Source organism: Sciurus carolinensis, chromosome 4, assembly GCF_902686445.1.
Source record: "Sciurus carolinensis chromosome 4, mSciCar1.2, whole genome shotgun sequence".
Lineage (NCBI taxonomy): Eukaryota > Metazoa > Chordata > Mammalia > Rodentia > Sciuridae > Sciurus > Sciurus carolinensis.
Window position 1 is genome coordinate 175362537 of NC_062216.1, and position 20848 is coordinate 175383384.

Here is a 20848-nt window from a genome sequence, read left to right on the forward strand (position 1 = left end):
TCCCAGCTGCTGGCCTCCAGCCCTCCCCTCTCAGTTCCCACCATGGGAACCTCAGGTGAGCCTTCCGCAGGACCCACCTCCAGGGCACTTCGCACCCACGGCTGGGGTCCCCACACCCCACACCCGGCACACTGGCCTGGCCGATGACCAGCTTCCACGGCTCCAGCAGCAAGCGAGAGTGACAGAGAATCCCCGATCACCTAGCCTGCAGGTCCTCTCCCCAGAAAGCGGCTCTCGTGAACACAAGTGCGTCCCCAGCTGTGTGTACGAAGCGCCCACCTCCCAAGGGCCTGTTGGGAACTTAACTTGAGGGAGTTGGTTAAGATTAAGTGAGGTCCCTAGGGCGGCCTTGACCCAACAGGACTGGGGCCCTTGTAGTAGAGACCAGGACACGGACAGGCAGAGGGTGGCCCTGTGAGGACACAGGAGGAGACAGTGTCCACAGCCCAGGAGAGGCCTCAGGAGGAGCCAGCCCGTCGCACCTGGACGCTGGATGGCCCGACCTCAGAACCGAGCAGTGCTGGCTGGCCTGCTGCGTGTGCCCTGGGCTCTGGTGCCTGTCACAGCAGCCGGACGGACTGCCGTGTGGGGAGCGGGCAGGAGCCCACCCCCGCTTTCCTTCTCCATCTCCACGCTGAATACCACAGGTATTGCGTGTTTAGACAAAATAAAATGGCCTGCCTGCTTTCTTATGCCAAACTCTTGAAGATAAACAGGCTTTTCCATGTTTGTTTTTTCTTTAAAAAGGACCTGCAGTGTTGGGCGTAGACACTTCCTGCTCGCTCTCACATTACAGATGAGTAAATTGAGGTTTGAGAAGCTGAGGACAGCTTCTGACAGGAGCACCAAGCCCACCGGGCCCTCTGTAGCCTGTCTGCAGTGACCCCTCTGGGGAGCCCTGGGGCCTGGACCTAGCACCCTCCAGGGGAGGTAGGGGCATCCTGACGACCAGAAAGGAGTCCAGACCAGGATCCTGCTCCCAAGCTCGGGCCTCAGACCCACAGGGTCCCACATGGTCCCACTCCCAGCCCCGCCTCACCTGCCGCGGGTTCCTGGTGCACCCCGGCAGCCACAGAGTGTGCAGCACCCCGGGCTGGGCCCAGGGCCGAACCACAGCAGCACCGTCCCTGAGAGCAGACGCACGTGGGCAGAGGAAGGGAAGGCCCCCTGCCCTGTGTCTGGATGGGGCCAGCGGGGACGTGTGACTCCGCGTGACCTCGCCTCGGCCTCCGCCTGATTACAGCGGCCAGAGCCTCTGTCCACACGGGCGCTCTCGGGGGCCCAGAGACGAGGACATCAATGTCGCCTTGCAGAAGGCAGTCCAGCCCTCCAGGGGCCTACGCAGGACCTGGCCCAGTCTGCGTCGGGGGGAGCCCGTGGTAGAGGGTCGCCCGCAGGTGAGCCCTGATTCCACCAGAGCCACCAGCACACAGAGGAGCCCGCTCCTGCAGGGTCCGGGCCGGCACCGCGGGGCAGGGCCTTTCTCCCCAAAGGCGAGAGCCAGAGTCCATCTCACCGCCTGCTCCGCGCACAGCTTGCTCGTGTGTATTGGATGCGTGAACCTGTGACGCAGCTGCAGACCCGCAGCCAGCGCAGCGCCCCCTCAGGGCCTCTTACGGCCGCTCAGCTTGGCTTTGGGTCCCAGCCGTGGGTGTCGCTGGAACGGTCCACCCCGTTCTGACTACTGTGGGCAGATTTCACCCATCTCCTGAGCAGCTTTATTTATGGTCAGCCTTTGCTGGGCCGAGCCCTGGCCGAGGCAGAGCATCCTGGACCTGCCTGCCCTGCCTGGCAGCCACCCTCTAAGTGACCTGGACTGTTAGGAGGGACTGCTGAGACCACCCTTAGTCCCTGCACTCCTCGGACTGAGTGGAGTCGGTGCCCCAGGGTGAGCTGCTGACGGGCGTGTCAGTCAGGGCCACTCATTCCAGCCCTGAGGTCTGCAGAGGGAGCCCAGCACGGAACCATGGGCCCCTCCTGGAGAGGAGAGGTCTTGGAGCTCCGCGAGAGGGGCCGGCTGTGCTGTGAGCAGGGCGGCCAGAAGCCCCGTGCCTGAGCCTCCCCTCCCTCCCCTGCCCTCTGGGGAGAGGAGTGCTCGGCCTGCAGAGGCTGACAGCGGAGGGCGTGGACAGGAGATAAGAGACCACCACAGCCCAGGCCAGGCAGCTGACTTGGCCACTGGGCACATGGCACACGCCACTTTGGGTGTGAGGAAAGGAAAGGGCAGAGTGGACCCCCAGGTGGCATGAACGGTGACCTCCAAAGTGTCCCTCCACCCAGAACCTGTGGACAAACCTCACGTGGAAACAGGCCTTTGCAGATGTAGTGAGATGGAGCCTCTCCAGTCGAGGTGGGCCAGACCCAGTGACCGCTGTCCTTATAGGGGACGGAGTGGGAGAGCCCGGCAGGAGGCTGCAGGAGGATGGAGGCAGAGATGCGGCCATGGGGCTTCAGGCCAAGGGGGCCCAGGTTGCTGCAGCCCCCTGGGGCTGGAGTCTGGAGCAGACCCTGCCTCCCACCTGGGAGGAGCTGGCGCCACCACACCTGAGCTCAGAGTTCTGGCCTGAGCTGGGGACAGTGGTCAGGCATGCTGGTGGCCTGCTGGGCGAGGCACCCTGCTGGCCCTGGGGTGTCTACTGGGCTGATGGATCTCTTCTTTTCGCTCCTCAGGTCTCCTGACGAACGCAGCCCCTGCGGGGCCCCAGGAGTGGTCTCAGCTCCCTGGAGAGTCCACACCTCTGCCCTCGAGGACTTCGCCTGTTCCCCGCCATCCAGCCACTGTTTCCCCGAGGCCCGTCACGGACAGCCTCCTCGCTCGGCGTTCTGAGCCCAAGTCCGTCAGGCCGAACCCAGGAGGCCGGGACGCAGACGCACAGGTGGCCCGGGCATAAGCAATACGGGGCCGCGGAGCCCGGCCGCGCCTCCCTGGCCGGCCACTCTCCTGGGAGCTGGAGGACGAGGACGGGGTCGAGGAGGAGCTGCGGCCCCGCCAGATGAGCCGCGACGCAGTCCCGGGACTCTCAGGTGCAGACGCCGCCTCTTCGTGTGCCCCAGACTGTCTGAATCGCTTTTATTTTCTTATACTTTCCGTATACTCAATAGACCAAAGAGCAAAATCTATTTTAACGTGGATGCGCCCTCGCTGTCAGAGTCCGGGGCTGGACTGAGGGGCGGGGCGGGGCGAGGTGGCGGACATGCCCGTGGCCCCGGAGCACGGCGGGCGGCCGAGGAGGATGGCTGGAAGGACACCGCCGCTCGCCTGTGGGCACCGGCCGGGGCGTGGCCGGCGACGGCCCCCACGCGGACAGCACGGCCCCCGGGACACGGGCCGTTGGTGTCTCTGTGCTTAGACCGACTTTATCGTACTAAACTCACTTTCTGTTTTAACCAGTTCACACGCCTCTTCTACAGCTCCATTTTTGATAGTTGGATAATCCAGTACTTGCCAAGAGCATGTTGGGTCTCCCGTGACTGCTGTCTCCTCCGATACGCCATTTAGCTCCAGAAAGCAAATTAAAGAGAACGGAAGTAACACTGTTTGAAAGAGATCATTAAATGTATTTTGCAAAGCCTAAAGTTATATATTTAACAGTTTTTATATGTTGTATATTTGTAGAAAATCCTATTTAACACTTAACGTGGCAGCCCTGGCCTCCCCGAGCGTTGGGGCCCCTCCCGTGTGTCCCTGGAGACTGTGGGTGGCCGCGTGGGACCTCGGGGGCCAGGCGCAGAGGGCCAAGGCTCTGGGAGAGGCGGCCGCGCACCACGGCCCTGTGTCCTCTCGAGGCTCCCGGCCAGCACCGGGGAAGCTGGGTTTCCTTCCACTTCGGTTCAGGGTCAGTGGCTCCTGTCCCCCTTTCGGTCTGTGTACTGGTAAACGCTGCGTGTACGAGATTTTGGTCATGGCTCTTCCCATGGGTTCCGCTGGCCCTTTCCTCTCCCTCCGGCCTCTCCTAGGCCTTGAGGCCGTGGGCAGTGAGGCCTCCCTCCTGTGGGGCGTTCCCCTCGTTCACAAGAGTTCCGTCTCCTTGCCAGGGGGCCAAGCAAGCAGGGTGGGCAAAGGTATGGGGGGCGGGGGGACAGGGGGACAGGCAGGGTGCCCCTGCACGGGCCACGAGGAAGGGACCAGTGTTTCTCCTCCCTGGCGACTGTACGCCAATGTCCTTTGTTTTCCTGAGTTCTGCTGAAGTATACTACCTATGAGTCCAATTAACATGACTATTATGCTAGTTCTTCAATACTAAAAAGTAAAAACTATAACTACAGTATATAGACGCCGTTCCAACCACCATAGACTAAAGATAGGAGAGGAAGTTCATTGACATAAGACCCGTCCCCACGTCCATGAGCACCTAATTCACATTCAGTCACTGCACATGTAGAGGTATCGTATCCTGGACAGAGAGCGAGGTGAGCCGTGGCTTTCATCAGAGGAGGCGCCGGCCAGGGCGCTGCCCGGCCCCGCGGCCCGGGCTTGCCTTTGTCCCCACCGCCTCCTCCTGCCTGTTTCTTCTGAAAGTGAGTGTGGACACCTTCGAGGGCAGAGACCGGGAGATTTAAGATGTTACAGCATATTATTTTTCTTTGTTTTACAGTATTGAATTTTGTGTTGATTCAGCTAAATTATGAAAATAAAGAAAAAAATCCTTTGATAAGCATGGCTTTTGTTCCCTGGCCGTGGTGTCCTGGGAGATGGGCTGGAGCTGGTGGGGGCAGCAGGTGGCCTTGGACACCTGGGGCAGAGTAGCTCTGCCTGCAGGGACCTCCTTCCGGCCAGTGCCTGAGGCCCCACACAACAACGGCCAGCTCCTCCCTGGAGCACAGACAGTTCAGACGTCTGCCTTGCCCCGGGCCCACAGGAAAGGCCTCCGGAGCCCCACCCCCACGGGTGGACAGGACCGGACCGCAGCCCTACTCAGGGTACCCAGCCACCGGTGTGAGCACCTGCCTTCACGCAGAGACGGAGGCCCAGAGCCTTCCACTGGGAGAAGAGCACCCCTCTGCTTCCTGTGTCCCTCCCTGCCCATTGGGGCAGCCCAGACGGCCCGTGGGAAGAGGGTCGGACAGCCCTCACCTGTCCCAGGTTTCTGTGCGCCACCCCACCTGGCCCAGAAGCGGGACCCCACTTCTCCCTGGGGGCTCCTAAGGGAGGCCCATGCCTAAAGGACCCCCACTGGAGAACCTGCTCGCGTCTCCAGGAGCAGTCTTCGGAGTTTGGCCACGTGTGCTGCCCAGTCCCCCTGAGGCCATCTGTTTGGGGTCACACATGTCATTTTCACCTGCTGGTCATAAATTCTGATCCTAGGCGAGCTGTGGCCCTGTGATGGCCTGTGCTTCCTGGACCTTTGGAACCATGGAGACAGGCAGACCCGGCCTCAGTCTCCCCTTCAGGTATCTGGGTTGTCCAGAGGCAGTGGGGGCAGCATAAGGTGCCCTGCAGCAGCCACGGGAGCCCCGGGTCAGCACCCATGCCCGCAGGCTCCAGCCTGGCTGGGGACCCTGGGCCCCTCCCACAGACGCAGAGCTTCCTGAGCTCCTTGGGCTCTGCAGGACAGGAAGGGGCAGCAGGGGCAGCACGCCTCCTTCATCCAGCCACAGGCTGGGCAGCGGCATGCTGCGCGCCTGGCCAGAGGCCTGAGGGCCCGGTGCGCACTGGAGGGGCTGTGCCACCAGGCAGCTGGCGGAGGGACTGGGCCTGCTCCTAACCTGGCTAGGAAGGTCCCGGGAGCCCAGCCCTGCCGTCAGGCTGCCCCTGCCCCTGGGGAGCTGGTTGAGGCAGGCCATGTGCCTGTCCTGTGTAAGGGGGTGAACCTTCCTGGCCCGCGTCTGGGGGATTGGTCCTGTGATGGACAGCTCTGGCTCAGTGGCTCACTGTCCTCAGTGTCCCTACCCAGCAGTGGACAGTCACCATGCTGCCCTCCCTCCCAGGGCTTCTGGGGGCTAGAAGAGCCTTTTGCACGCTGCAGATGCCCTGTATGTGGCTATGGGGTGACGGCAGCCTGCTGCACGCCAGTGGGCTGCCTCCTGAGGCTGAGGGAGAGGACCCTGGGGGCATGGCCCCCAGGCACCTGGCATGGCCCCTCTGCCGAGCCTCCTGCTGGGCAGCCTGCAGCCCAGGACAGCCCTGCTCCTGAGCCATGCTAGGGCAGTGGAGGGAGGCAGAGCCCATGCTCCCTGGGCACAGCAGGCCCTGTGGTGGCCGGCTCTGCTCTCTAGTCCAAGGGACTCAAGCCTCCGTCTCCTCTCCAACCTGGGCTGCTGTGCAGACGCAGCGTGAGTGGAGGCCGGCAGGCCTGAGGTTCTGTGGGTAGCCTGAGGCGGTAAGAGGACTGGGCAGAGCCCAGAAGGCTTTGGGCGGGGCAGCAGGTGCGGCTCACGGAGCCTGTCTGGTGGGACCTGGGGCCATCCGCAGCTGCGGCTCCCACCTCTGCTCATCCAGGTCTGCGCCGGGGACACGTCACTTCTCAGCCTCAGCCGCCTCCTCACAAAAGGGGCGAGGCAGGGACACCCGGGGGGAGGCGCTCACTTGGGCACCGGAGGCTCTAGTGGGGCCTGCAGTCGTCCTTACGCCGGAGGTGCCCGCGGAGGCTCACCCTGGACAGGCCAGTCTGAACTGAGCAGGAGCCCAGTGTCCAGGGCTGGGCACCCGTGTGGGCGAGGACAGGCAGGTGGTGGGGGAGCCAGCAGCAGGCAGCAGGCAGAGCCCAGGGCACGTGAGTGAGTGGGGCACATCTCCACCCTCCCCAGAGGCTGAGCACGGGCAGTAGTCCAAGGAGGGGCCTGTGGGGCCCCTCTGATCTCAGAGCCCCGGGACAGGGAGCGGCCTCTGGTGTCCAGGAGCCCCGAGGTCACGCCCAGAGCCTCCGCAGAACTGAGGTGGCGTGATCTGCAGCAACAGCTGCTGTCACCAGGGGTGGGGACCCAGCAGGCATTTCCTCTGCCCTGCGCTGCCCGTGCCCTCCCTGCCCTGTGCTCTGGACACCACGGCCACCGTCCTCACCGTGGCGCTGAGAGGAGCAGTGTCTCCACCTCATCCTGGGCTGACCGTCAGGTAAGAAGCTGGAGCCCAGAAGCCATTTCCCTTGAACTGCCTGGTGGCCTGTGGTCCCAGATGCTCAGTGCTCGGCTCAGCAACAAGAGGTGGGCCTCCTGCTCGCTCCCAGAGTGGACCCTTAAAATCACTATTTAACCTTGGGAGCTGTGTGTCCCTGTCTCTGTGCCTGTGTTTGCATGTGTCTGTGTGTGCCCCTGTCTCTGTGTGTCTGTGTGTGTCCCTGTCTCTGTGTGTCTGTGTGTGTCCCTGTCTCTGTGTGTCTCTGTGTGTGTCCCTGTCTCTGTGTGTCTGTCCCTGTCTCTGTGCGTCTCTGTGTGTCTGTCCCTGTCTCTGTGCGTCTCTGTGTGTGTCCCTGTCTCTGTGTGTCTGTGTGTGCCCCTGTCTCTGTGTGTCTGTGTGTGTCCCTGTCTCTGTGTGTCTGTGTGTCCCTGTCTCTGTGTGTCTCTGTGTGTGTCCCTGTCTCTGTGTGTCTGTCCCTGTCTCTGTGCGTCTCTGTGTGTGTCCCTGTCTCTGTGTGTCTGTGTATGCCCCTGTCTCTGTGTGTCTGTGTGTGTCCCTGTCTCTGTGTGTCTGTGTGTCCCTGTCTCTGTGTGTCTGTGTGTGTCCCTGTCTCTGTGTGTCTCTGTGTGTCCCTGTCTCTGTGTGTCTGTCCCTGTCTCTGTGCGTCTCTGTGTGTCTGTCCCTGTCTCTGTGTGTCTCTGTGTGTGTCCCTGTCTCTGTGCGTCTGTGTGTGTCCCTGTCTCTGTGTGTCTGTGTGTGCCCCTGTCTCTGTGTGTCTGTGTGTGTCCCTGTCTCTGTGTGTCTGTGTGTCCCTGTCTCTGTGTGTCTCTGTGTGTGTCCCTGTCTCTGTGTGTCTGTCCCTGTCTCTGTGCGTCTCTGTGTGTCTGTCCCTGTCTCTGTGCGTCTCTGTGTGTGTCCCTGTCTCTGTGTGTCTGTGTGTGCCCCTGTCTCTGTGTGTCTGTGTGTGTCCCTGTCTCTGTATGTCTGTGTGTCCCTGTCTCTGTGTGTCTCTGTGTGTGTCCCTGTCTCTGTGTGTCTGTCCCTGTCTCTGTGCGTCTCTGTGTGTGTCCCTGTCTCTGTGTGTCTGTGTGTCCCTGTCTCTGTGTGTCTGTGTGTGTCCCTGTCTCTGTGTGTCTGTGTGTCCCTGTCTCTGTGTGTCTGTGTGTGTCCCTGTCTCTGTGTGTCTCTGTGTGTCCCTGTCTCTGTGTGTCTGTCCCTGTCTCTGTGCGTCTCTGTGTGTCTGTCCCTGTCTCTGTGTGTCTCTGTGTGTGTCCCTGTCTCTGTGCGTCTGTGTGTGTCCCTGTCTCTGTGTGTCTGTGTGTGCCCCTGTCTCTGTGTGTCTGTGTGTGTCCCTGTCTCTGTGTGTCTGTGTGTCCCTGTCTCTGTGTGTCTCTGTGTGTGTCCCTGTCTCTGTGTGTCTGTCCCTGTCTCTGTGCGTCTCTGTGTGTCTGTCCCTGTCTCTGTGCGTCTCTGTGTGTGTCCCTGTCTCTGTGCGTCTGTGTGTGTCCCTGTCTCTGTGTGTCTGTGTGTGCCCCTGTCTCTGTGTGTCTGTGTGTGTCCCTGTCTCTGTGTGTCTGTGTGTCCCTGTCTCTGTGTGTCTCTGTGTGTGTCCCTGTCTCTGTGTGTCTGTCCCTGTCTCTGTGCGTCTCTGTGTGTCTGTCCCTGTCTCTGTGCGTCTCTGTGTGTGTCCCTGTCTCTGTGTGTCTGTGTGTGCCCCTGTCTCTGTGTGTCTGTGTGTGTCCCTGTCTCTGTGTGTCTGTGTGTCCCTGTCTCTGTGTGTCTCTGTGTGTGTCCCTATCTCTGTGTATCTGTGTGTGTCCCTGTCTCTGTGTGTCTGTGTGTGTCCCTGTCTCTGTGTGTGTCCCTGTCTCTGTGCGTCTGTGTGTGTCCCTGTCTCTGTGCGTCTCTGTGTGTGTCCCTGTCTCTGTGTGTCTGTGTGTGCCCCTGTCTCTGTGTGTCTGTGTGTGTCCCTGTCTCTGTGTGTCTGTGTGTGTCCCTGTCTCTGTGCGTCTCTGTGTGTGTCCCTGTCTCTGTGCGTCTCTGTGTGTGTCCCTGTCTCTGTGTGTCTGTGTGTGCCCCTGTCTCTGTGTGTCTGTGTGTGTCCCTGTCTCTGTGTGTCTGTGTGTGTGTCCCTGTCTCTGTGTGTCTGTGTGTGCCCCTGTCTCTGTGTGTCTGTGTGTGTCCCTGTCTCTGTGTGTCTGTGTGTCCCTGTCTCTGTGTGTCTCTGTGTGTGTCCCTGTCTCTGTGCGTCTGTGTGTGTCCCTGTCTCTGTGTGTCTGTGTGTGTCCCTGTCTCTGTGTGTCTGTGTGTGTCCCTGTCTCTGTGAGTCTGTGTGTGTCCCTGTCTCTGTGTGTCTGTGTGTCCCTGTCTCTGTGTGTCTCTGTGTGTGTGCCTGTAGTGTCTCTCTGTGTGCCTCTGTCTCTGTCTGCATCTGCCTGTGTCTCTGTGTGTGTCTCTGTCTGCCTGTGAGGCAGCGTGCGAGTCCCTAACCTGCGTCTGACCCTCGGGTGCCTGGCCTGTGGAGCTGGGCACTGCTCCACACTCGGTCCTGGGGAGCAGCGGGGCCTCAGGGTTCAGGTTGTCTGTCACTGTAAGGGGCTCCAGGAGGTGTCCCCAGAGGCCAGGGGGCCTCCAGTCAGGCCTCGCAGACTCCGGAAGCATTTCAGGAGGAGTAGCGTGGAGCCAGGTCAGCAGAGGAGGACTTGCCTGGAAAGGGGAGCGCGGACGCCTGGGAGCCCATGTGGCCCCCTTGAGCACAGCACGTGCCAAGACTGCCTTCTGCTTGGTGACCAGGGACGTGGATGGCCTTGGGAAGCCGGGTGCCCAGGTCTGTGCGTGGAGTCACAGGGTCCTCCAGCAGCCTGGCCCTGTCCCCTCACCCTGGCCTGCAGCAGGTCAGAGCACCAGCTACTTTTGTCCTCGTGGCTCTGAACATGCTCCCCCTCCCAGGCACACCTGGGATGCAATGGGCAGGGGCACGCTGGGCACCACTGGCCTGGAGAGCCCTGTCCCAGGAGAGGGGCCGAGCTGGGTCCCAGGAGGCGGCAGAGACGGGCTTCCCAGGATGGCTGTGGCTGGACTCCAGGACCCACCTGTGGGAAGGGGTGTGGAGAGAGGCCCAGGTCTCTCTCTGCCGGCACAGACCCCCTGCATGACCCTGCCCCGGTCTGACCCGCCTGCAGTTTCCTCTTCGTTTCCACGTTCTGCAGGGTCAAGGTTATGCCGCCATCAAAGGAGGCGCGACTGAGAAAACGTGGGGTCCCCCCCCCTGCAGGCACACACCTGCCTGGCTGCAGCCCACCTTCCTCACCCACCCACCTGCCCTGGCCACGCCCCCTCTGGATGCCCATGGTCACCTGTGTGATTCCAATGTCCAAGAACATTCCGGGGCTGGACGGGCAGGACCAGAGCCACCCAGTCGTGGGCAAGGCTGGGAAGAAAGCGTCACTGTGAGAACTCACTGCTCTTGTGGACGGTGGACGGGGGTCCTCATCCCCACCCCGGAGGGACATGGTCGTGGGGCTTCCTGACCTCTGACCCGCCTGAGCAGAGGTCCTACTGGTCCCCAGGTCATGCTGCTGTGTCCTGTCCTTTGCTTTCTCCCACTGCCACCCAACAGGGCGACCAAGTGCCAGGGTGGAAGGGCAGAAGGGGTGGCAGAGCCGCTGATACCCTGCAGCGGGTGGGAACGGGTGGGAATGCAGGACTCCGATGGGGTCGCTGCCTACCTGACGACACTCACCCGACCCGCCGGCGGCTCTAACTGGAACCTCTGTTTGGGGCATGCTGGGAGGAGCAGCCCTCGCTGGCCTTGCTTCAAGGCCCCCGAAGGCCCAGCCCACGCTGCTGCCGCCGCCTCCCAGCTGAGGTAAAGCCCAGCATCTGTGCCCACGGGCCCTGCCTCAGTGCCCCAGGCCAGGGTCCCAGAGGTGGAAGGTCCTGTCCCTGAGGTGAATCTCACTCAGCTTTGACTGCACCTTCCCAAAACGTGGGCCTCTGGACCCAGCCTCCTTCCCCTCAAAGCCAAGGGGCCGAAGCCCCCAGGGATTGGTGGACCTGTGTATCAGGAGCAGTCCCCTCTGTGCAGACGCCTCGGCCAAGGTGGCTGGAGGCAGCCCGGGGGACACCCACAGAAACGAGGGCCACGCGACGCCTCCCCCGGGCTCTGTCCAACGGCTTCCTGACTGCAAAGGCAAATGCCAACTTGCCCAAAATGAGAGGGAGCCACAGGGGAGAAACCTCCCTCGCCCAGGAGAAAGGCCGAGCTGGGTCCCAGGAGGCGGCAGAGACGGCTGCCCAGGATGGCTGCGGCTGGACTCCAGGACCCCCGGGGGAAGGGGTGTGGAGGGAGGGGTTCAGACGGAGCCGGTCAGGCAAGCCCTGGACGGCACTGGTGGGGCGCTGGTCAGGGACAAGCTGTGTGTACTGAAGACCAGCCGAGGGAGGTGGAGGCGCTCCGGATGCTCACAGGGCTGGGAGGGACGTGCTGAGTGGTGCGTGCGTCTACGTAGGAACAGTAACTAGTACGTTTCTGAGAGGTCAAGGGGAGCGGAGCCGGAGCAGGAGCAGGGGGAGGGAGCCGCCTGGCAGCAGGAGGTCCAGGAAGACAGCCACAGCCGTTCAGGGGCACGGGAGCGGGGCACGTGCTGGGCCCAAGGGCGGCCAGTTTCCTTTCTGTCCTTCTGCCCTCATCCTCCAGTCAGTTCCTCCTCCTGGCCGCTGTCTTCTACCTCTCCCAGTGGTCACAGAACCCCTGCCTTCTGGTCCAAATTAAACCCTCTTTCCTGGTTTGAATCCTATTCTTGGCTCTTTGGGGAACGACAGGTCCTGACCCGTTGGCCCATGATGCCCGGGGCTCCTCCTTTCCTCTCGTCTCCCCAACCCTGCCCCTGTAGAACCGGGATGCTGGGGACTCTCCTTCCTCTGGTCTCCCCCTGCCCCATTTCAGAGACCTGCCCACCCGGTGTCCTGCAGGGAAGAAGGCTCTTTCTGGAAGGGTCTTCAGTGATGTCCTTGGAATGTGCAGGCCTGTGCAGATTTGCTAAGTGTGTGTGCAAAGGTGTCCCGGAGACTCTGAGCTCTGCAGTCAGGGACTTGGCACTGTCAGTCTGTGCATTAGGGTGGTGGGCTGGAATTTGCAGAGGGCTCTCCTTGAAGGGTCATGGGCTGGAGGGCACAGCTGTGCTCTGAGGAGCTCTGGGGGCAGGAGGGCCACCCCTGTGTGAAATGTGGATTAACTCTTCTGGGTTCAGACTCTGGGTTCTGGAAGGTTTCAAGGTGCCGTACCAGAGGGCAGCTTAGCACTGGCCACGGAGCAGCACAGCTCAGCTGCACCTGCTGGGCAGGTCCAGACATGTCATTCCGGACAAATGAGGAGGGAGCGTGTGGCCGCAGACCATGGCTGCTGCCCTGATGAGGGGGACTTCAGGATGTGAACTGCCAGCACCAAGAGTCCACCTCGGTGGACCGTGGCAGCCGCAGCTGGCCATGAGCCACGCTTCCCTGCGTGCCCGCTGTGACCTTACCACGACTTCTCTTGGTCAAGCAGCAGGTGTGAGGCAGCAGACTGGTGAGCCATGCTGGTGGTCAGCACCGACCACCTCCACCCCATGAGCCCCTTCATGCCCGCCCCGTGAGCCCGCCCGTAAGACCCTCAGGAGGGCACAGGAGCACAGAGGCCGGCAAGCAGCCCTCCCAGGCCCACGCCCGCCAGTTCCCAGCACGCCCCCTGCCAGTGCCCCAGCATGCTCAGGCTGAGCTGCTGACTCAGGGAAAGAAGGCCAGCCGCGCAGCAGCATGGACAAGGCCAAGGATGGTGGACACCAGCCTGCAGCAATGGATCATGGGCGTGCTGGCAGAAGCCACTTCCTTCCAACCTCAAATCCTGTGTCTAGCAAAGATGCTTTTAAAATGAGGGAGCATGAAGATACTTGCAAAGAAATCAAAATGGACAGAACGTGCTCCCAGCTCTTCCCCAGGTAATCCCGAAGGACCAACAGAAAAGCACTGGGAAGCCAGCAGGGACGCCGGGATCAGGCAGGGCAAGGCGGGTGGTGGACACTGATGGCCAGGGCGCCCCCTCCACGGGCCCGATGATTCAAACACCAGACTGGAGCAACCACTTGAGGCCCTGGGAGAAATGGGGAGGCTGCTCTGAAGCCACCGCTGCCTCTGCCAAGCGCCGTAACATTACTGTCTTGCCTGAGGCTGCTCCTTAATTCCACCTGCAGGGGCTGAAAAGCCACAGCCTGGCCAGCTTGAGGTGGCAGACAACAGCCTTTGGGGCCGTGGATCAGCTGGAAGTGTGGGGGGACATGTTAGGCAGGGAGCGTGGGCGTGTGGAGATTGGACCCAGGTAACTTCTCCCGAATCCCCGCTGACCAAATAGCACAGGACCGGCAGGAATCAGGCAGGAAGCGCTATGCATGGCATTAAAGGGATCCCTGCCTTTGAGGTCCTTCTCCAGCCTGCAGGGGCCAGGCTGCTGGAGGGGGCACTGCCAGGCTTAGGGAAAGAAGGAGCACTGGAGTTGATGGGCATCTCAGCAGCAAGGGATGGACAGACCAACACTGTCCAGGAGACATCCAACACCAGACACGGCACAGGACTAGCACTCATGACCAGGAGGAGAGGGATCATTGCTGGGAGCCAGAGTAGCAGCAGCACACAGAGATACTGAGGCCTCAGGGCAGACACCAGAGTGGACCAGCTGCCACTGAAACAAACAGCAACCCAGAGAGGTCCCTGCAGAATCCAGCCTGTTCCCTGCCAGTGCACCAGAGCACCAAGACCAGGAGAGCCCACCCAGGAGGGCCAGCATGCAGGGCCAGCAAAGGCTTCAGGGCCATCCCGGCCTCTGTTATTTACATCTACTAAAAATAAGCCTGAATTATTAAAGGGAAATGCAGCATTTAGGAGTGAGTAGACAGAGAAGTTCAACAGAGAAATGGAAACTATCAAAAAGAGTTAAAGTTCTAGAGTGAAAAATAGAGTACCAGAAAATAAATCGAAAAAAATTACCAGCCTGTCCAACCGCGGATTGGAGAGAGCAGAGAGGATCAGTGAACCTAAAGATAGATCAATACAACCTGCTCAGCCTGAGAAACAGATAGAAAACTGGTTGGAGAACAATTTAAACGGTTCAGAGACCTCTGGGACCATGTCGAGGAGTCCAGCTTAGGTGCCACTGGAGACCCAGAGGGAGCAAAGAGAAAAGGAGGCATAGAGAAGAAATGCAAGAAATGAGGCCGGAACCTCCACATCTGGAGAGAACACTAACGTCCAGATGTGTTCAGATCAACAGCCCAAAGTCAGGTGGACGCGGGTCACAGCCGGGGGAGTCTGAGCCGGAGGAAGACAAATTCTTAAAGACAGAAAAAGAAAAAGAAAAAAAAAAAGACACTTCTGGTAGAAAGGACAATGACGAGATACCAACATCTCTCCAGACACTGGGGAATCCCGAGGCACTGAGCACGCTGGCCCAGGTGCTGGGGGACGGCATCAGGCAGCCACGATTCCACGTCCAGCAAAGGCTGTCCTCAGAGATGGTGATGGAATCAAGACCCCCCAGCCCCCAGGCTCCCGAGGACACCGGAGCCTCCCGTCCACAACGTGAGTGCCGGCCGGTCCCAGGGTCTCTGTGGGACACGCACGGTGTGCGAGCCGAGGCCGGCAGTGTTGCATCTGGGGTGAAGGCGCTGAGGGCTGGGGCATCTCTGGGTGAAGGTTGTGGCGCAAAGGCAGAGGCGCGGGGCGGGGCGCACATGGAAGACTCCTGGCGGGGTCCGCGCTTTTCTCGGGAGTGGTCTAACTTCCAGCGGACGGAGACGACGCACTGTAGTCTACAGCACTGGAAAGCAACGCTAAGCTTTCCACCTACAAATGGAGTTAAAGGGACAGACTTAAATCATTTGATGACCACTAATCAGGCAGGAAGGGAAGGAGAGAGTAAGAAAACCAGCGGAGGGGACAGCAAGGAGAGAGCGACCGCGACCCAGCCCTCCCGCTGCATCGGGGCTGAACCAGTGGGAAGGCGTCCCTCTTCTCTGACCCACCAGAGCACGGGGACGCCCGGGTTGAAGGCGGAAGGGAGACGCAGGAGAGCCCAGGCCGGAGCCAGGCGGGACGCCTCCGCCCAGACCCGACCTGCGCGGGCATCTTCTCACAGACGAGAGGCAGGTTGATACCAACAAGGCGCCAGCACCACAGGAAAACCAATGGGCAACATGCGCGTGTGCTGACAAGGTTCCAAAATGCACCAGGCGAAGCTGCCACCAGCAGCGGGGCGGTGCCGGCTCTGCCCTGCTGCCCAACACAGCGGGGAAGTCGCGCTCACAGGGACCCAGGCAACCGCAGCAAGCACCTTGGGTGGACTGAGCCCCTGTCCAGCGTACCCCGGAGCTCCAGGGTGTGGACACACACAGCCTTTCCAAGGCACGTGGGAGATGGACCCACGTAGACCAGATGTTGAACAACCGAGTGACTCTCAAGAAGTTTCACAGAACAAAGTCATACAGGAAGCGTTCTCTGGCCAGAAGAAAAATCACGTGAGCCATCAATTAGAGGACGATATCTGGGAAATCTCTAAGTGTATAAATTCCTTCTAACCACTCATGGAGTAGGAGGAAAAATAGTTTGGATTTAATGCATTTAATTGGGCAAGTTGATTTGATGTTAATAAAAGCCCAATAGACTAAACCTGTGTGTGATGGTGAACGGCTTTTCCATGCAAATGGAAACCCAGAGCAAGCCACGGGAGCTGAATTTACCCGGGACAGAGGAAACCGTAGGACAAACACGGGGAAGAGGCCAGGAAGGGCCCTGCGTAAGGACGGAGGCCACCGTTCTACAGGGAGGAGCGGGGTGGGTCGAGGGCACCCACCTGTGCAGTCACTCTGCCTGGTAAGCCAGCACCCTGAGATCTGAGGGGAGACTCAGGGAAGGAGAAGAAGCAGAGATCTTGCAGCCACATGGATTCCACTCTCCTCTCGCCCCAGTGCCACACTGTGTAGTCGACTTGGGCGTGACACCTCCGAACATCGTAGACCCCAAAGACAAGGTGCAAGCTGGGCTTTACACAACGGCACACATTCGTTGAAAAGAAACCATTTCCTCACATTCACCTAGGTAGTCACCTTTCCAAGTCGTTATCATTTGTTCCTGGAAAATGTCCGTTTCCCTCTGCCATCATGTCCCTCTAGCCCAGAGGCCTCCCTGCTGTCTCTCTTCTAGAGAAGCTCTCCTGGGACCCCCGCTGCCCTCAGCAGAAGTCCTGCTTTCTGCCTGGCACCCGAAGCCTCGCTCGAGGGCAGAGGTCCCCAGGCCTGCAGACCAGCCCCCTCTCCCTCCCTTCTTCCTCCCTTCTCTCTTTCCCTCTCCTCTCTTCTATCTCGCTCTTCTCTTCCTATCTCTCTCCCTGCCCGGCCTCTTTCTCCTCCCCTCCCTCCCCTCCCCTCTTCTGTTCCCTCCCTGCACTTTGGAGGTAACAGGCCCTGACACTCTGGTCTCTGGGTTCCTGGTGAGAAGGATGCTCTTACAGGAGCTGTTCTTCTTTTGCTTCAACGTGTCATTTTTCTCTAACTACTTTTAAAAATGTGTTCTAATGAATTATACAGGACAGTGGAGTGCACTTTGACACATCTACAGAGACGGAGTGTAACTTCTCATTTTTCTGGTTGTACAGGACATGGAATCCCACAGTCATACAGCTGTATATGTACATAGGGTAATAATGTCTGTTCCTTCTTACCTAGCCCCTTTCCCCTCCCTTCACTCCCCTCTACCTCATCTAAAGTACCCCTATTCTTCTCTAGCCTCTCTTCTTGAATTAACATCCAAGTATCAGAGAAAACATTAGGACTTTGGTTTTCTGGGATTGGTGTATTTTTCTTAGCATGATATTCTCCAGCTCCATCCATTTACTGGCAAATGCCATAATTTCATTCTTCTTTAAGGCTGAGTAACATTCTATCTCAGAAAACTTGGAATGGAACCACCACTTGACCCAAGTCTCCCACTCTTCATTCTATATCCAAAGGACTTAAAATCAGCATACTACAGAGACGCAGCCATATCAATGTTTATAGCAGCTCAACTCACAATAGCTAAACTATGAAACCAAACTAGCTGCCCTTCAACAGATGAATGGGTAAAGAAAAAAATATATATATATATACAATGAAATATTTCTGTAGCTACTATTAACATGTTCTCTTCATCCTTGATTTGGTGTGTGCACCACAGAGCTTTATTTGACTTTATTCCTTTATTCTATTTGGGGTTTGCTGAGATTCTTGAATCAATAAATTCATGTCTTTCACCAAATTTGGGAACCTTTTAGTCACTGAATCTTAAAAGTCTATTTTCTATCTTAATTTCTCTCTATTATCCTTTTGGAATTTCAGGAATACATGTATTAGATCTTCTGATATTGTTTTCAATCACCTGAGACTCGAATAATCTTCCAAGTCTTTTCTATCTCTCTTCTTGATTTCTACTGATTTATCTTCTTGACTTCTACCATTATTTCCTCTGTCATCTCCTTACTTTTCTTATTTCATATTTTATATTTTTCTGTCTTAGGTTTTAAAATTTTAACAATATTTTGTTTCTCTGCTAAAAGTTTCAGCCTTTTGATTTAATTAAAATATATTCCCTTTAAGTAAGAGGAGGCTGTGGGTTCTTTTCTGGCAGTCCGCACAGAGCATCGAGCAGTTTATTGTCCTGTGTGGCATGGTTTCTGTTGCTGGGTTTCATGTCAGCTTGACTTTGGGTTCCATCCTAGACACTGAAAATGGAAGATGGTGGCCTCCAGGTTCTGATACCTTCCTCTGAAGAGTGGTCTTTTAATTCACTTTCTTTTAGCCAAGCTGATAATTAGCCAGCCCAGTTGGATCCAGACTGAGCTCTGCATTTGAGGATGGTTGTTCACACCTCCATTTGATTTTCTACCTTCTGGAGTGCTGCTTGGGTCCTGCCCTTGGCCCACCTGCTTGATCGCAGGGCACATCTGAGGCAGGGAGTCAGGGGCTCCCTGCCTGGCTCTCCTCCCCAGTCTCATTCTGTGGCCTCAGCAGTCCAGGTTCTTGGATGTCCCCTAGACCTCTGAGCAGGGTGATGGCCGAGTGCCTTCCAAGGCCGCACTGGGGCAGAACCACCAGCAAGTGAGAACCTGGCCCTGGCCGATGCCTCTGCACGTGCCGATGCTCCTCCTTGGCTTGTTCTTGAGCATGCCGAGGCTGCGGTCCTGTCTTCGTCCTGTCGCCGTGGGTGAGCTTGTTCTGTGCAGGGTCGCTCTGCGACACTGGAAAGCCTCTGCCTGCAGAGGTCTGACGTGTAGTGTTTGCATCGTAAACAGCTCGGGATCCTTTTGCATTTCAGTTATTATGACTTTTAATCCAACAATTATTTGGCAATGGTATTTACATTTCTAAATAGGTTATATTGCCGTAGCTTTTCCTCTTTGAATTTTGATTACATGGTTGCCACATATCTTCTTTGGTGTAAATGTGTGCATCTTACATCTTCTGTATTTGTCTTTGTATTTAGGTATTTGTTGAGGTCTCTTTAGAACCAAGTACTTGATTGTTTACTGGGGTTTTTTTCTATGTGTACTTGGAAAAAATTATTCTTTATTTGCCCGGTGCCCTACTCTGATGAAGCCCTCCCCATTATCCTCTGATCCTCTGCTGTCCTTTGGGCAGAATGTGGCTGAAGAGGGTTAGATTGGCATTTTCCTTGCAGGTCTCTTAGTTCATTCATCTCTTTACATATGTGGAGGTTATTTTATGAAGTGTACACTGGTCAATACTGCAAAATAGTTCATGCGGACGCTTTCCAAGGCCTTGCCCTCCCGTTGGAATCAGTGTTTTCTCTTCAGGTTTATTTTAAGCTAGTTGGGTTCACTGGTCCTTTGGGGCAGCACTTCCCTGACATGTCATGTTTCACCCTATTTACTGTGGTCTTGGCGGACCTGTAGACTGAGGCGTGGCTCTTGCGGGTCGGACACACTGAACCAACACATTTTAATTTAGTTTGCCCGGTTCCATGAAAAAAATCTTAGGAGAATTTTGACGAGAAATTTACATAAATTGCAGATTCAGGAGTGGAGCTACTGACTTCTCAAAGCTCTCGAGGTTTCCCGTGGACGACATTAAGATCTCTCCATCACGTAGGCTTTCTGTCTGTCCCTCGGTTACCATTCCACTGTCCTCTCCATCAGCCAGACCTAGTGACTTGTTCCCTGTTTCACAGGACTCTCTGGGAATCTTACATTAGTTTGAGCACTCTGTTGATGCAATAAAAATTTCTGGCAATTGGGTCAGTTACATCATTCTGAGTTTTTGATTTTTCTTGTCTTACTCCACAGGACAGAAGTGTCCTTGACTTGCTCTGAATTTGAAAGATAAAGCGTCCAGAGCATTATCCTGCAGAACCAGGCCCTCAATGCATTTTATAGATGACCTGTATCGAGTTAGGGAAGTTCTGTCCCTTTCATAGTTTTCTCTGAACTTTAGCCAAGAACGGAGTTAACCTTTTAAAATGCACTTTCACGTGTCCGTTTGAATAGTTGTAGGGTTTTATGTGGGGAAGTATGCCTTGTGTTGTTAATTAATCCTTTTACTCCCAAGAAAACCTGGTTTGGTGGTGAGTAATTTTGTAGAGGGTTGCTGCGTTTGAAATGTTAATATCTTGGGTGGTTTATGAAAAGTTGTGCTCATAAATCATATTAACCTACAGTTTCCCTTTATTGTGCTGTCCTTTCCTGGCTGGGGATCAAGATTAGACTCATGTTATAAAATGAGATCTTCCACTTTTATTGTCTGGAAAATTCTCTATGAAATTGGAATGATCTCTTCACTGCCTGCTTGGTCGTGGTCACCCATAAAACCACCCCTGCCTTTTTAAAAAATTGAAAATGCAGCATGGATGGACTTTAGAACACCATTTTAAATTAACCATCTCTTTAATGATTATAGGTCTATTTAGGCTTGCTCTTTCTTTTTGGGTCATTTTTCAAAGTTATAATTTTTCAGGAATATTTCCAGTTTAATGAAGTTCTCACATTTATGGGTACAAATTTGTTTGTAAAGTTCTCTTTTCTTTAATGTCTTCCCCATGAAAATTTATCATGCATTGAAAATTGCATGTGAGCAGTTTAAGATCAAAAAAAAAAAAAAATGAAACACCCACTTATCCACCCTGGCGTTAAGAATCAGGTCCTGACAGAACTTTGGAAACCCCATTCTCCATCAGTCTTGTCTTTCCGATTCCCTCACTCCAAAGGTGTCACCCTCCTGAATTTATACAAATATTTCCTGGGCTTCTTTATGGTTTTATGGATAGGCATATATATAGTTTCTGTGTACACATCGTATTGTTTGAGTTTAAAAGGTGAGTATCAAGGACAAGACTGGCCGCATAAGGGAGAGAGATTGCTTCTGTGTGGATGAAGGTGCCCAGGGACAGAGCAGGCAGCTGGGAGGGCAAGGCCTGACCCTCCTGGAGGGTTGCTGCTGCCTCCTGCAGAATCGGTGGGGTCCTTAGGTGAGTGGGTAGGAGCCTGGCTATCCCTCCTCTCTCTGCCTCCTGGCCAAGTTGTGACCTTTGGTTAAGACCCACGTTCTCTGCCTCCGCCCAGCACTGGCTCCGGGCGGGCACCCTGCCTGGAACCCCCAGGCAGCTAAGGAACTTGTCTCCTCACACGTCAGTGGCCTAAGGCATTTCATTGCAGAAACAAGAAGCTGACTCTAGGGCAGACTCGAAGGGGCGAGGGCTCTAGCTCTACGGACCCTG

At 56.8% G+C, this 20848-nt stretch overlaps 1 protein-coding gene across 2 annotated transcripts in view; it reads left to right on the plus strand.

Moving 5' to 3' along the window:
• Positions 1 to 4652, plus strand: part of Tafa5 (TAFA chemokine like family member 5) — a 204464-nt gene extending 199812 nt beyond the window's left edge. For both annotated transcript variants that reach the window (XM_047547895.1, XM_047547896.1), the window contains exon 4: positions 2671 to 4652. In XM_047547895.1, coding sequence (XP_047403851.1) covers positions 2671 to 2679 — 9 coding nt within the window. In that variant the 3' untranslated portion in view covers positions 2680 to 4652. The remainder of the gene's footprint in view (positions 1 to 2670) is intronic.
• Positions 4653 to 20848: the final 16196 nt, after the last annotated feature.